Raw genomic sequence first — 15,841 nt, 5'->3', positions numbered from 1 at the left:
GAAGAATTTGAAAATCTTAATTGATGATACATGCAAGATTATACTAATGGTGGGTGGTCTATTAGGTTGATAAGATATTTTTGTAAAGCTATTTGTCAATTAATATTGCCATGATCCAAAATCATAATGGTCCTCCCAGAGTTATATGTTGAGTTTAGTCTAACATTGGACACTCATTGCCTCGTCTCTCTCCTTGTAAGCTCCTGGGCCTCTCTACTCATTATCAATTGGTTTTGAGTTGGGTCCACAAATTTACCATGGTATCATAGTGGGTCTTTCTCTCCTTCATGTGTTTTGGCCTAGTTGGCCCACACGTGCGGGGACGTGTTGAGTTTAGTCCCAAATTGGACACCCATTGCCTTCTCTCTCTCTCTTAGGCCTCTCCACTCATTGTCAATTGATTTTGAGTTGGACCGCCAAATTTATGAAAGTTCATCAAAGCAAATCCTAAACAAAATTTTGATTGGATTGCCTTGGAGAGGAGATCAATATAATGCTTCAAAGTTTGCTATTTCGACATCCCAAATTTGTCTAGATCTCCCAACTCAAGACCTAAAGTTTTTGTTTAGCGGAAAGTAGAATTATACACAAATCCTAAACCTTAAACCAACAATATGGGCTCTTTGAAATGCAATGATCATCTTTTACTTCAAAATTTTTATCTTTTTTCTTAACTTTTAATTTTGAGGTAGTTACTCTTAAGGTTAAAATTTTTATCCAAGAGTTTGAAGATTGGTTTTGTGGAGAGAAATCAAGAGCTTTTTGGATTAAGATTGAAGACATTTTGCATTATTTTGTTAGAGATTGGAGAACACAGGGATCAAGAGTTTGAGAATTGAGATACCCTATGTTTTAAAACTGATGACATTTCCTCCTTGACTTTAAGGGCATTCCCTCGTATACAAATGAAATGAAATGACCTAAACACCCTCCCCTTCAACCTCTAACAAAAGCCCTTGAATTTTCTCCCCAAAACCAATCAACTTCAAGTTCTTCAACCTCACCAATTAGCTATAGTTTGCCCTGCTAGCAGAAAATCTTAGCTACATCCATGCTTGAATGGAATTTTAAAAGACAAAAGAAGCCCAAGGCAATCATAATTCTAGCATTTATAGATCATTTGGGCTTGGCACAAATTCTGATTACAAGTCTCAATGGCCAAAATACAATCGACTCTTATTAAAACCATTCATCAATTAGGGTACTTTGATCAAGCATGGTTTTGGTGGAACGTGATACATGGTTGCATTCGATTATGCAAATGAGAAGTAGTCAGATAATCATCCATGCTTTCCAAATATGATGATTAAGCTATCGCATAATTGAAGAATCTTGTTATGTGTTTTTTGTAGTAAAATGAGTGGTGGCACCTTCCCAATTTGTCTATTCTTAGAGAATTGAACCACATTGTAAGATTGTTGGATTTTGATAAAACGAGACAAAATTTTCGAAAACAAAAATATTCCAAGTCAACCATATTGTAGCATTTATAGAACATTTGAAATTGGTACAAGCTCTGATTTCAAGTCTCTATGTTCAAATCACAAGCTACTCTTATACAAACATTAGGGCACTTTGATCAAGTATGGTTTCGGAGGAAGGTGACGATGAGCTGGTTCACATGTTCCGGGAATTGCTCTTGAACGAAATGGGTTCCTTCGGGCAAGTATGTGATCTCCAAATCAGGGACATACTCTTTTACCTTTCCGCTTGTTATGTAATCTTCCATACCCGGGAATTTTAGGATATAGTCCTTTCCACCCATGATCAGTAATGCCGGAACTTGAACTTTTGGATCCATTTTACTTAAGACATCTCGCGACACCCTACATGAAGCCGAGAAGCTAAGTGTTCCAAGTAATTTTCATGAAGGAAAAAAAATTAATTGCGGATATACTACAAAAACAAAACCAAACCTATATGGAACTTGTAAAGGAGTACGGAAACCAGATTTTTCATATAGGTTTGCGTAGGTTGCAAGATCTTCTTCTGTGAACCACGGAGGTAGAGGAACAGATTGGTCTACCAAGTCCATGATCTCTTTATTCTCATCTGCTATGGGAAGTTCGCTTCTGGAGAAGAGAATGTAAATATTCCGTATTACAGTCTTAACATCTAGTCTTCCGAAATCCGCTTCAGCTTGTCCTGGTTCCTAGGATGAAGATCATGGGAATAGAACTTTAAAAAAAAAAAATAAATAAATAAATAAAATCGGAAGAAATACTTAGAATTGGACTGATCATAGCTAAAGTTGAAAAAATCCCAAGTTTGACGTTTTGATGGGTCCGAATCAAGATATTTTTGAAAATTTTCAGAACCCCATATTTTCCTTTGAGAAATCAAGCAAAACTCTGTGAAATTAAAAATAACTATAAATTTTGCAAAATGCTTCAGGATGCAAAACTTTGCATCTTGAAACTTCATAAATTTAGAACTTTTTGCATGTGTCAATGAATGACATTTTTCCCCCTGATTAGTAACAACATATAAGTCGTCATCATTGAAGCCTTATCCCAAAGATTTGCAGTCGGTAGAAAACAACAATACCTGCCATCTCAAAATGTAGAAGCCTTTAGGGAGCTGACTGTAGAATAAGCGGGAGCTACCACCCGGAGTGAATGGCACACCCAATGTTATGACTCCTGTCACTCTCTCTGGATGAAGTATCGCAAATATGTAGGCAGGCCATGCTCCAAAATCTTTCCCAACAACAAAAACCTGTCCTCATAATAGTAGAATCAGATACTAGTCACATGTTCAGCTGAAACTTCAATCTTCCTACTTTTCTTACTCTTATTTATACTAACAAAAACAAGGTCTCTTGTTTCAGTTGTGTGTACTTTTTTTAGCTGTTCATATTGATAAGGTTGGGGGTCCAGCTCAAAACCAATTGGTGATAAGTGGAGAGGCCCAGGAGATTATAAGGAGAGAGGCAACGCAATGAGTGTCCGATGTGGGACTAAACTCAACCCCCCCCCCCCCCCCGCGCGCATGTGGGCTAGACTAGGCTAAAGCACGTGGATATATGAATTAGGTGACGTGGAGGAGAGAAAGGCCGGCTCTATAGGTATATATATATAAACCTTAAAACAATAGATTGGGACAATATCAATGTAGGGGTTGGTGGATATGCTTAATAAAAATTAGCCAAATCAATTGAGAAACTTATATTTGTTCTATTTAGGAGATTGAAGCAATAGAGGGATCTCCTCAATATGTGGTGTGAAGGAAAACTTTTTTCCCATGTTACTTGTAACATCAAATAATGGAAATAGATTTGCAATATTTCATTATATCAAAGATAATCTTTCATGATTTGAGCGATCTCAATGTCATTAATGCTAAGTAATTCTGGTTTATCTAATATTGATGTTCACATTATAAAATTCAAATTCAATTTACTCTGATTAAAAGTGTCATTTCTAACATTCCAATTTACTTTCTCTCTCTTCTCTCAATGCCTCGTAGTGTAGAACTAAGGCTAGACAAGCTGTTTCATAATTTTCTTTGGCATGATAGACTTGGGAATAGAAAACACCATCTTGTGAATTGGAAACAGATTTGTTCAGATACGAAGCAAGGGGGCCTCGGTGTTAAGAGACTTGGGGAGATGAATGTGGCCTTGAGGGGCAAGTGGCTGTGGAAGTTTGGGAACGATGGGAACAGTTTATGGAGACTAGTAATAGAAAGCAAATACAAGTTGAGCCGGACGGGGTGGGAAAGTGGATCAACAAGACAACCATATGGGTGCGGGTTGTGGAAGGGCATCATGAGGATTATCCCATTGTTCAAGATGAGAACAAAATTTAGAGTGGGTCAAGGCAACCGAGTAAGGTTTTGGGAGGACACATGGTGTGGCAATCGACCCTTAATGGAGGTATACCCAATTTTGTATTCCATATCCTCGAAAAAATGGCAACCAATCATGTCTGTTCGACGAGTTATGGGAGGAGAATGTGCTTGGGATCTTGGATTTCGAAGGGATATTAATGAGTTGGATCTTCAAGAAGTTAGTAGGCTAGTAGGAGACTCTTCTAGTATCGAATTACGTACGGGAAGGGAAGATGAGAGGATGTGGACGGCAAGCAAGGATGGTAGATTTACGGTTCGCTCTTTCTATCAAGCATTGTGTGATAATGGGGACTCATCCTTTCCTCATGCATCAATTTGTGGACCAAAAGTGCCGAGCAAAGTCGCTTTCTTTACATGGACAGCGGCTCTAGGAAGGATTCAAACGACGGACCTGTTAATGAGACGTGGATGGTATGGGGCGAGTTGTTATATGTTATGCATGGACAACGGAGAATCATCGAATCACCTCCTTCTCCATTGCAAATTTTCGCATGGCATTTGGACTCACTTCTTTAAGCTTTATGGGGTTTCAACTTGCTTACCAAAGTCAGTGAAGGAAATATTCATGGGATGGCCGTCAATTGGCCAACCGTTTGGGGGCTCAAAAAGGATACTATGGACTATTACGCCTTTTGCAATTTGTTGGGGGGTATGGTTTGAAAGGAATAGACGCATTTTCGAAGGAAAACATAAGGATAGCCCAAACGTGATTATGTCTATCTTGGGTTTTATATTTTGTTGGTCAAAAGTATATAAGGAACTTAGGGGTCTATTTTTTGAGGATTTCTTGTACAAGTGGGATAGCATTTGTTGCTCTATTCCCGAGTAGTTTTGTGTTGTAAGCTTTTCCCAAGTTGGTCATCTCGACTGGCTTGGTTTTGTTTATTGAATAGAATGCTACTTATCAAAAAAAAAAAAAATTCAACCAATAAAATCTCTTCTACCTTGAAAAAAAGAGACTCGTCCAAAAACCGATTTATCTCGTTGGAGATAACTCGGCCTCGGTGGGTTGGGTACCAAGACGATCCAAAAAAGAAAAAAAGAAAAAAAAAAAAAAAGAAAAGAAAAGTCCCAGCCTCTCCTATACCTTGGGTATGCCAAGTGAATCGAGGATGGCGAGGAGATCTTCTACAAGATCATCAAAAGATGCCTTTTCAGGTTCGTTTGGCACTTCGGATAGTCCGTAACCTCTGAAATCGGGTGCGATTGCTCGAAATCCAGCGTTTGCTACTGCGATCATTTGGTGCCTCCACGAGTACCAAATCTCAGGAAATCCATGTAAGAAAACCACTACCAAATCACCTTAAAAATAAAACAACAAATTTTAAACGAAAATAAGTAAGAATGAACATGAAATGGATCCACAATAGAGGAGAACCGTTGGAATCGAACCTGTTCCGATCTCAGCAATATGAAGCTTGATGCCTCTTACTTCAATGAACTTGTGAAGTATCTGATCCATTTGGAGATTAGTTGGTTTCAGGGGAGATGAAAGTAGAGTCTCTTCTCGTAATTTTTAAGACCTTTGAGGCTTTAACTTTCTGAGATTAATTCTTATCTTGAACACTACGCAAACAATGGCCTATACGATCAACAATAGTCCCCAGTTGTACATTTTCTTTGTCTCATATGAAAGGTATTTTTAAGTTGTGAGAGTTGAGGAATCTCCCTTGGTATTTTACATGGCGATCCTATATTCCTTATTTAGGGAAAATGATTTTGATGACCCATTTTTTATTAAATCCCATCTAACTTTTAGTGTCAACTTAGGATTGTTTGTTACGGATTTTAACTTCTATTTTAGGATTCTATGTGTAGGAGAAGTAAAATTTCAGAAGTTAGGAAGCCACAACCATGGGAGTTTATTTATTACAGAAACCGATGAAGAAATAGTAAAGAGGTGGAATTGATTATGTTGTTTAATCGATGAATTACGAAGAATGAGGGGTGAAATCGTCTAAGAGAAGTAAAAATTTAGAGGTGACTCATGCGTGAAAACAATCCCAACAAGACTTCTCAAAAATGTAGTTTTGGATTTTTCACATAAACAAGTAGAAGTAAAAGTCGTTACAAACAAACATACTTCTCCGACATTTTAGGCTCAAAGTAAAAATACACAAACTTTTGAAAAAATCATAACAAACTAGCCCTTAATTAATAACCTACTTGGTAAAGTCTTTCTCTCTCTAAATACTCAAAACCCGTATATTATCTTATTGAAATGGATATTTGGATACCCTTGAGAGGAGAAGGTTGAGAGATACTTTGTCTGATTCATTGGCTGGTTAAGCTCCATGAAAAATATGAAACAACTAAGAGGACAAAAATCGTATAAAACACAAAAATTTATGTGATTTGACAATATGCCTGTATCCAGGGATCATATCAAGACCAATTACTATTTTCTTTTCAATTTTATAGTCCTAGATATCTCTATTTATAAAATTGGAAGTTGCTATACTAATCCTGAGTATTTTAAGTTTTAAAACAAAAGTGAGGGCATTTATGACCTCTCAAATTTGGTGTCTAACCACTCCAACTCTAAAGTCATTAATACATGTTGTCCATGCCGTATGTGCTTATGGCACGATCATCATCTTTGGGTTAAGGAGATTAAAAGCAGAAACACAAAAAAGTTACAGGAATATTATTGAAAAAAAAAAAAGGTAGAAAGGTAAAGAAAATAAAATTAGAAAGGTATTATTAGAAAATAGTGAAGGAAATTTTTTTATAGAACCCTCCTTGCATCATGACATATGATTTTTTATATTAATTTTAGAACCTTCATGTTTTCATTAATATTTATAGAGTCATGATAAAATGACTCACCAATGGCCTACTCAATCGACTCATTGATGTGACAAGTTCGGAGTCGTAGATTTGTACACCTCAGTATACACAAGGCAAAAAGATCTATAGTTTTCAAACTTGTCCACGACAGTGTGTCAATTGAGTATGCCACTTAGCGAGTCATTTTATTAGGGCTCATATTTATATTTGGGAAACCAACTAGGACTGTAACATGGGCAGGTTGGAGGGTCAATCCAAGTTGTAGAACCCTCAATCCGATCATCGAGTTAGAGCACATTAATCCAAGTTCAACTCGAGATTGAACTAGTAAAATCAAGTTGAGTTCGGGTTAGCCCAAATTAGTTAATTTTGGGCAAGTTGGGCTCGTTGAACAAGCCTAATTTAATTTTTGAGTTAGATAATTTTAGATGAGTTAACTCTTTTTTCTCTCTTAAAAAATTATGTAAAAATGACTCTTCATCTTCAAAATTCTATAAAATACTATAATTAAACATGTATTGTAATAAATTTAAATATAAAAAGAAAAATTAATAAAAATAGTTTTTTTTAGGATTACTAATATATTTAGGAAGAGATTTTTTTTTTTTTTTTAAATATAAAAATATTTATATGTAAATATCCAGCATCGGGTTGAGTTGGGGTGCTCAGAGCCTCAACCCGAATTCAATTCGAGTTGAGATGTCCCAGGCTTAACTCATTTTCCATATAATCCAACCCAAGCTTGCCCATCAATGGATTGAGTTCGGGTTAGCCTGCTCAAGTTGCAGCCTTAATACCAAATTTGAGACACCTCATGAAATGCAAAAAAGCGAGTTCTACCGAAATTTTGAAGCGGTTAGTCGCTTCAAAGGTTTTTTCCCCCACAATTGGAGGTTTCCAACACTGAACCTGTTGAAGGTTCCTTTTTAATGTGATGGTATTGTCGATATGTAATGGATCGGATGGGTAATGGTTCAATACCAAACTGCTACCGATCCGAAAATTTTCTCCTATTATGTAGATCTGATTAGATCAATAATTTTATGAACCAAATCCAATTCGACAAAACGTTATATCAATTCGTAACACACTCTCCCTTCCTAGAATTCAATTTTTCTTTTTCAAATTTTGTAATCTTAAATCTTTTTAATCCGAAATAGATCCAAAATTTTATCAAATTACAAATTTTTATCCAATTCTGATCCACAAATCCAAATCTTAGATCCAAATCCTATATTTTCGGATCAGATACCAAGTAAAATCTGACATATTGTCAGTCCTATAACTCAATTGAGTGCTGATATTCTAACTAGAAAGTCTTCACTTTGTCTATACTCGGCTGATGTAGGATGGACACAAAGCCATAGATCCCGAGGAAACAGATCTATGGTAATGTCTCCATGCCATATCAGCCAAGTTTGAACCGAGTGAAGACTTTCTAGTTAAAAATCATTATTCAACTCAATTTTCTCTTGTAGACTCACTAAAACAGACCTCAATGTCCTCTTAAGTCTTAATTATCATCAACGCATCAACATCATCTTATCTCCAATTGACTGAAGATAATTACTTTTAATTATCATCATATTTGTCATCATCTTATCCAAGTGATTGAAGATAATTGTTTTGGAAAAAAAAATATAGTGGTTATTAAGTTGTTTTTCATTAGTCTATAAGAGAAGACCAAGGTCAAAAAGTGTGTCATCAACGAATTAAGAACATATAAAATATAAAATAGAAAAATGCTGAAGTAAGATTAAAATGTACATCCATCGTACATTCTAATGTGGTGATGCACACATAATCATAGATGCTTTTCATCAAGATACGAGTAAAAAGCATCTACGGTTATGTGTACACCACCACATCAGAATGTTAGAATTGATGTACATTTCAATGTTACTCCATCACACTCTATAAAAAATTTAACCTTAGTAACCCAATTCTTCGGTTAGGCTCCCACTCTCAAACCTAGTTTTGATGCTTTGGGGGCGAATCCTTTTCCAATCTCCATTCTCAAAATATATTCTATTTCTTAATTATTATTAGGTCTTAAAAACAAATATTGTTTAGTATTACAATTAAGATAATGTGATGTTTAAATTTTTTTAAAATGTTATCAGTAGAACAGAAATAATTTGAAATGGTTAAAGTAGAAGAAGCTTCGATGATTCAAACAAATATTTATTATTTAATTACTAATAAGAGTAATAATATGGATCAAGAATTGTTTTGTTGTAGCTAATTGAACGTGGTGCGTAACATAATTACACTAGCGATAGTGATATAGTCAAGCTATGAAAACGGTATTAAAAAAAAAAAATGCAAGATAAGCCTGCGATATTGGAGTGTGGAAATATAACAGCTACGGTCCATAATGAACCATAAGAAACTAAATCCATCAACAATTTAAGTCCGAACATTAACACATTTATTAAATAACCTGACCCAGCCCATGTAACACGTTCAGTAAAATTCTAATTTTAGGGAACACTTCCGTGTTCTTTAATATGTGATTAGTTTTTTATAAGTGAATTTAACAACTTCTATCAAATGTAAATCTGAATCAAAATATCGTGTAATATTAATCGCTTTGTTTTTTGGAAAAATTAAATATTTGGTAAATGATGCTTATTTTTAACTGTAATTCTTTCTTTTGTGCTAAAAAATTGCTCTATATAACCTTCACAAAGCATTTTGGACAAATCAATAAACTCAAATAATATTCAAACACTGAAGATGAAAAATAAAAGTTTTCATTAATAGGTCGAAAAGACGGCCATCTTCATGCAAATACTATATTTTGTGAGCAAGATGATCGTAAATTATGGGATGGTACAAGTGTACGCTCAATGTCTATGGCGAAAATACCGAATTCGACTTCTCATTTTCCTGCTTCCACTATTTGAGGTATTAAGGTTCCCTCCAAAATTTTAATCTTTGGGTGGCAATCATCCTTGAATTGGTTAACCACTATGGATCAAATCATTAAAAGATATTTTCAAACACCGAATTGTTGTGTATTGTGTGTGAGAAACTTTGAAACGGTTGGCCACATCTTCATGCATTATAAAATAGCGAATCGGTTGTGGGCCCATTACCTTAACTTTTTCGATATGGAAGATTGTTTATCAGATCTTTTCGAATTGTGACTGTTTTGGGAGTTTTATTTCCATCGTTCAAAGCTAACATTGTAGAGCTTATTGTCTTTTGTCATTTGTTGGGGGCTTTGGAAGGAAAGGAATAAACGAAATTTTAAAGAAAATGATTAAGCTTTTGAAGAGCTCAAGTTTGATGTGTTAGGATTACTTTTTCAGTGGGGAAAAGTTTCTCAAGAGTGTAAGCACATCTTTAAAGATTTTGTTGTTTGATGGGATCTCATTTGTTACTTGCGGGATTAGTGATAGTTTTAGTGATTTTCTTTATTTTTTTCCTCTTTTTGATAGGCTTTGTAATTTTGGGACTTCTCCTCCCTTTTCTAATGAAATTTTAACTTATAAAAAAAATATTAAGAGAGTGTGTGCTGTATGTATCTTTGACATGTGGTACGACACAATGTCCAGCATGTCAAATTCTTAGAAAATGGAGTGTCTATTTCATTCCGGAGATTTTCAAACACCTTCAGGCCCTCTCTACCGTCTCACTCTCGAATACGAATCTTCATTATATTTCATCTGCACTTGAAAAGAACCAAACAATTCTGGCTCTTACCTCAAACTTCCCTGGTGAAAGAAATGCCTCCAAATGCATTGGCATTTCGAGAACCTGAGAGCTCTCATAATTCCAAATTGCGGTCTCATCAATTGGACCCCAGAATGATTGAGTGGCTCCACCAAATTGCAAAGGTTAGATCTATCATGGAACCAACCTGGGTGGAACGGTTCCGTATTGGTTCAGCAGGCTAGAAATTCACTTTTAATTGGACTTTTAGAACAATCACTTTCTCGAGAGATCCCAAAATCCTTGACCAAACTCAATGGCTTCATCAATCACATCAGCATTGAGCCATTCCATTTCGAGGGCCTCAGCCACATTTCCAAAATTTCAGAAAACATAACCAAACTGCAATGGATTTGCAGTATATATATAATCAGGTAGGCTGTTTGACTTGGAATAAAAGTTCGACATAGAACAGAGTCTAATGGAGGTTATGAACTCCTGTTAGGTGTGATCTACAACACCGCCTTATTGTTTTATTTATAATACCCGATCAGCTCATAATCATACTTGCAAAAAACAAGGAAACTAAACATTACTAAGTAGTAGGGGCTGATCCATGCTTTAAGATTCTCCATCAAGTATGGTTTCGTAGAAAGGTGATGATGAGCTGGTTTACTTCGTCTGGGAATTGCTCTTGAACAAAATGGGTTCCTTGAGGCAAAAATGTAATCTCCAAATCAGGGACATACTCTTTCACCTTTCCGCTCGTTATGTACTCTTCCATTCCTGGAAATTTGAGGACATAGTCTTGTCCACCCATGATTAGCAATGCCGGAAGTTCAACTTTTGGATTCGTTACACTTAAGTCTTCTCTAAGTGACCTAAATGAAGTCCAAAAATTTTTAATTTCCAAATAATATACATGAGAGAATATATAACAAATTTGTGAAGGATGGCTACGAAAACAGAAGCAAACCTGTATGGAACTTGTAAAGGAGTGCAAAATCCAGATTTCTCATACAAGTTTCCATAGGTTGCAAGATCTTCTTCTGTGAACCAAGGAGGTAGAGGAGTAGATTGGTCCACCAAGTCCATGATCTCTTTATTCTCATCTGCTATTGGGAGTTCACTTCTTGAGAAGAGAATGTAGATGTTCCGCACTACAGTCTTTGCATCAAGTCTTCCGAAATCTGCTTCAGCTCGTCCCGGTTCCTAGTATGTAGACCACCATGGAAATCGAATTTACGATAAGCATGCAAAATAACCTTAAACAACATTTAGGAATGAACTGGTCTTAATCAAAATTGGAAGAAAAAAAAAATCCAATTTTCTATGGTGCACCTGGTACATAAATGAAATTATTGAGACCTGTCGCTCAATGGGTCTAAATTGTTATAGTCTCAGTCAAAAATTGACTATTGTCAATGATTTTTTTCAGTGGTGTATCCTAATCTCTAGGACAAGACTTCAATGATGATGATGAACATAATGCACATTCCAGTTGGCGCTGCGACTTTGCTCACTTTGGCTTGGTCTTAGTTATTCACTGATTTAAACTCCTGAAATAAGTCCATGGCTATTCAATAGGTCTAGTTTGTTAGGCTATGAGTAACTCCAACACACTCCTTAAACCCACTCTCCATCCCCTCTCAACTGCCATTTTGGAGAGTTAAATAAAAAATAGGGGTTTCCAACGCACTACTCATCCCACTCCCCATTTTGGGTGGCAAGTTTGGAGTCTCCATTTTTTGGCTCCAAAATTTTCATGACCCAACCTGCTATTTTGGAAAGCCATTTTGGATAATAGGAGTCTCCAATGCACTACCCATCTCCATTTTGGGTTGAATTAAAAAAAATATTAAAATATTTATGGATAGTACGGTTGAAGTGCAATCATACCCCTTGAATATTCAAATTGACTATCTATAAGCACATGGTTATCCATTATGGATAGTCATTTTGGATATCCCTGTTGGAGTTGCTCTAACTGCTAGCCATGCTCTATGTATATGGTTCAATTGTGCTGAGCCTCTGAGTTCCAGCTTTCCCCCACCTAATGTTAGGTAAGGCGAGCTTAAGCTCAAACTGGGCAAAGCTACCATAGTTGAGATTTAAAACTTCAGCGCATGATGGGCTTATCCTGCACATCATCAATTATGCCTTTCTAATCCATCTTAGTTGCAACCTGATTTCCTACGACAAAAAAAAAAAATATAGAAGAAAACTACAATACCTGCCACCTCAAAATGTAGAAGCCTTCAGGGAGCTGCTTGAAGAATGTGGAGGTACTACCAGGCAGCATGAATGGGATACCTAGTGTTATGATTCCAGTCACTCGTGTTGGGTACAGAAGGGAGAACGTGTAAGCAGTTATTGCTCCAGAATCTTTTCCAATAATAAAAGCCTGTCATCATAAAAGTAAAACCGTAAACAACTTGTATGTAAAATTGAAACTTCAATCTTTGTAATAAGCCTTTCCTTTCCTATTTATTATGAATTGCAAGGTCTCTTGTACTTGTGGGAGTAAAAAATTTGCTCCCTCCCCACCTCTGCAACACATATATCGGATGTGTCATGTCATGTCAAGATAATTATAAGTCTAATGTCATTCAGAACAAAGTCGGGATGATCTTGGGATAAAAGCTGATAGATGGTAATAAAATAGTCAAATCAAATCATAAAGAGAATAAATTAAATCATATAAATCAAGGAAAAACAACCCTGATTAAGTCAAAATAAAACATAGTCCCATGACTTAAGGCCTAAATTTTAGAAATAAACGACGGAAGGTAAAATGCTAAGACTTCTATGAATAAAGAAGGAAAAAGGAGAAAAGTGATCATGAAGTGAGCTAATACTTGTGTTTGTTCTATTACCCACTCGATCTTTATAAAGTTACTGCTAAATACCCATCAACTGAAACAACAACATTAGCAGAGATCTCAACTGTTCATAGCCTTATCGAGGTCTAAGAGAATTTTTTTTTTTTTTTCCAAAAAAGAAGATTTATACAGGATGAGACTATGGCATGGTACTCAAACCCAATTTCTCATTTCAACTCAACACTCACTGGATGTCAACTCATATTGGACTAGTTAAACCCTTCCAAACTGGTTTAAAATAATTTTAAAAATATATAATAATAATCTTTTTTTATGCTTTAAACTGGTTTAAGAGATGTTCAATCAAAAATCTATCACAAAGATTTAAATTCTTAGAAATCAATTATATGTAGATGAAAAAAAAAACACAAAACGGGGTTAAAAATTCGAGCGAAAATTTGAAAATCACAATTGAAATGTCTTGGACTTCAAACAAGTCAATAAGATGGATGATTCACAATTGATATAGCACCTAGATGAACCCGAGACCAATTGTATAGGCATATAGGGTATCGTTCAAGGGACAAATATTTTGAAATGTGTTTCGTCCTCTTTTACTCGCTCTTTCAATAACACCTCTCTAACTTTACTATATTTCCTCTTTTATCCTTACGGCACGAGAAAACTCTAGTATAAACATCCCATTCCAGTTACAGTGGAGTGGGGTCCACACTACCCCCCCAGTAATATCCCTCCAATTTTACTTTCTCCTTTTTACCCCCCATTTTTCAATAATACCCCTTTTACTTTACTATCTTTCCTCTTTCATCCCTTTAAACCCAAAGAGGATGCTTAGAGCCATGGGGCAAACTCTAGTATATAATAAAACACAACGATAGGTCCTATTCTCTTTGTCTCAAGATTTATACCCTATAAATAATGTATCTAGATGACAAGTTTTACATTTTTTTTTCTTCCACTTTTTAAAAATAATTGTATTCTCTTTCTTCCTCTACATTTTTTTTTCAATATTACCCCTCCTTTATTGTCTGTCATATTCTCCCTATTTCTTAATAATACCTTTCCAACTTTATTACTTTTTTTCTTTTACCCCCCTTAACCCAAAGAAGATGTCAGTGCCATAGGCACAGGCACTCTAACATATAATTTTTTTTTATAAGATGAGAAAATTGCAATAGAAGACTCTGAGATGCAATTAGTATACAAATCGGGACTTGATTCAACCCATCATCTGTGGATATACACCTCTATGGTTGTCTGGCCGCTGCCAATCTTTTTAGTATATAATTGAACATGATAGTAGGTCCCACTCTCTTTGCCTCAAGATTTACACCCCATATAAAATGTATCTCGAGAGCACAACTTTGTTATCTTCTTGATTTTTTCCACTTTTCAAGGATATTCCCAACTTTATTGCCATTCATCGTCAACCCTTTTTCCTGGATCCCCCTCCAACTTTAATATTTTTTTCTCTTTTACCCCCTTAACCCCAAAGAGAATGAACTTTCAAGAATACCCCCAACTTTATTGTCTTTCCTCTTCTACCCCTTTCAAAGTATACCCTTCAATTTTATATATTACATTTCCTCTTCTTCCCCTTTTCCAATAATATCGTTCCAACTTTATTATCTTTAATTTTTTAATGTTTTAATCCCAAAGAGGATGCCCATATGTATATGAGTCAAGTTTGATAGCCAACGTTAGGAGCCAAAATTTGTCCTATATGAGTTAAAAGTTTTGGATTGGGCTGATTTTTTGTGAGGATAATCTTTATGGTGAGGTGATCACCCTCACAAAAAAATCAGCTAATTCTAAAACTTCTAACCCCATCAAAATTGATATACAAATTAACTGTCCACAATTCTTCAACTTGTAAACCACTTTTGATGGGGTTAGAGGCTTTAGATTGTGCTGATTTTTTGTGAGGATGATCTCCTTACCATAGTCATAGACATCATCCTCACAAAAAATCATCCCAATCCGTAACTTCTAACCCATATTTCCAAACTAATGTAAAATTTTTTGCCTCTTGAACGTTCTCCTTTAAATTATAAAAAGTTAATTATTTTATATTATATAAACCAAAAAGCAAATCATCTCGGATCTCGTCGAAATATTGTGATGGCCGATGGGGCGATTCGCATGGTGCCTCAAAGATCGAGATGACTCGCCCGAGTCGTTTTAAAAACAGGATGATAGTGTTATCCTCTAGAATCCTGTTATACCTTGGGGATACTGAAAAAATCAAGGATCCCGAGGAGATCTTCATCGAGATCATCGAAAGAAGTCTTTTCAGGTTCAGCTGGCACTTCGGATAGCCCGTAGCCTCTGAAATCGGGTGCGATTGCGCGAAATCCAGCGTTTGCAACTGCGATCATTTGGTGCCTCCACGAGTACCAAATTTCAGGAAATCCATGCAAGAACACTACAACCGAATCACCTATAAAAAAACAACGACATAATTCAAACGAAATTAATTCAAAATCAACATGAAATGAAACAAACAGATCCACCGTTGGATTCAAACCAAACCTGTTCCAATCTCAGCTATGTGAAGCTTGATGCCTCTTACTTCAATAAATTTGTGATGAATCTGATCCATTTTGGAGATTAGTTGGTTTCAGAGCAGGATATTCTTGTAAGACTATAGAGTTACTTACTGCTAGTTTTTGTCCTAATTTTTTTTCTCTATTAAA

General features: G+C 35.7%; 2 protein-coding genes across 2 annotated transcripts; both read right to left on the bottom strand.

Annotated features, from left to right (window-relative positions):
- Nucleotides 1–1,444: 1,444 nt before the first annotated feature.
- Nucleotides 1,445–5,475, bottom strand: LOC147390399 (epoxide hydrolase 2-like). Its single transcript, XM_086460287.1, has 5 exons — nucleotides 5,245–5,475; nucleotides 4,940–5,154; nucleotides 2,548–2,718; nucleotides 1,917–2,152; nucleotides 1,445–1,826 (listed from the first exon to the last, which is right to left on the bottom strand). Exons 1-5 carry the CDS (start codon nucleotides 5,312–5,314, stop codon nucleotides 1,580–1,582), a joined length of 939 nt encoding a protein of 312 aa, XP_086316413.1. The 5' UTR covers nucleotides 5,315–5,475; the 3' UTR covers nucleotides 1,445–1,579.
- A 5,221-nt stretch (nucleotides 5,476–10,696) lies between these two features.
- LOC147390398 (epoxide hydrolase 2-like) lies at nucleotides 10,697–15,841 on the bottom strand. Its single transcript, XM_086459246.1, has 5 exons — nucleotides 15,678–15,841; nucleotides 15,371–15,585; nucleotides 12,536–12,706; nucleotides 11,279–11,514; nucleotides 10,697–11,183 (listed from the first exon to the last, which is right to left on the bottom strand). Exons 1-5 carry the CDS (start codon nucleotides 15,745–15,747, stop codon nucleotides 10,937–10,939), a joined length of 939 nt encoding a protein of 312 aa, XP_086315372.1. The 5' UTR covers nucleotides 15,748–15,841; the 3' UTR covers nucleotides 10,697–10,936.

The sequence above is a fragment of the Akebia trifoliata genome, chromosome 11, assembly GCF_017979445.1.
Source record: "Akebia trifoliata isolate Shusen 1 chromosome 11, ASM1797944v1, whole genome shotgun sequence".
Taxonomy (NCBI): domain Eukaryota; kingdom Viridiplantae; phylum Streptophyta; class Magnoliopsida; order Ranunculales; family Lardizabalaceae; genus Akebia; species Akebia trifoliata.
The sequence above is the reverse complement of the archived record's forward strand: the minus strand, read 5'-3'. Positions and strand labels throughout refer to the sequence as shown.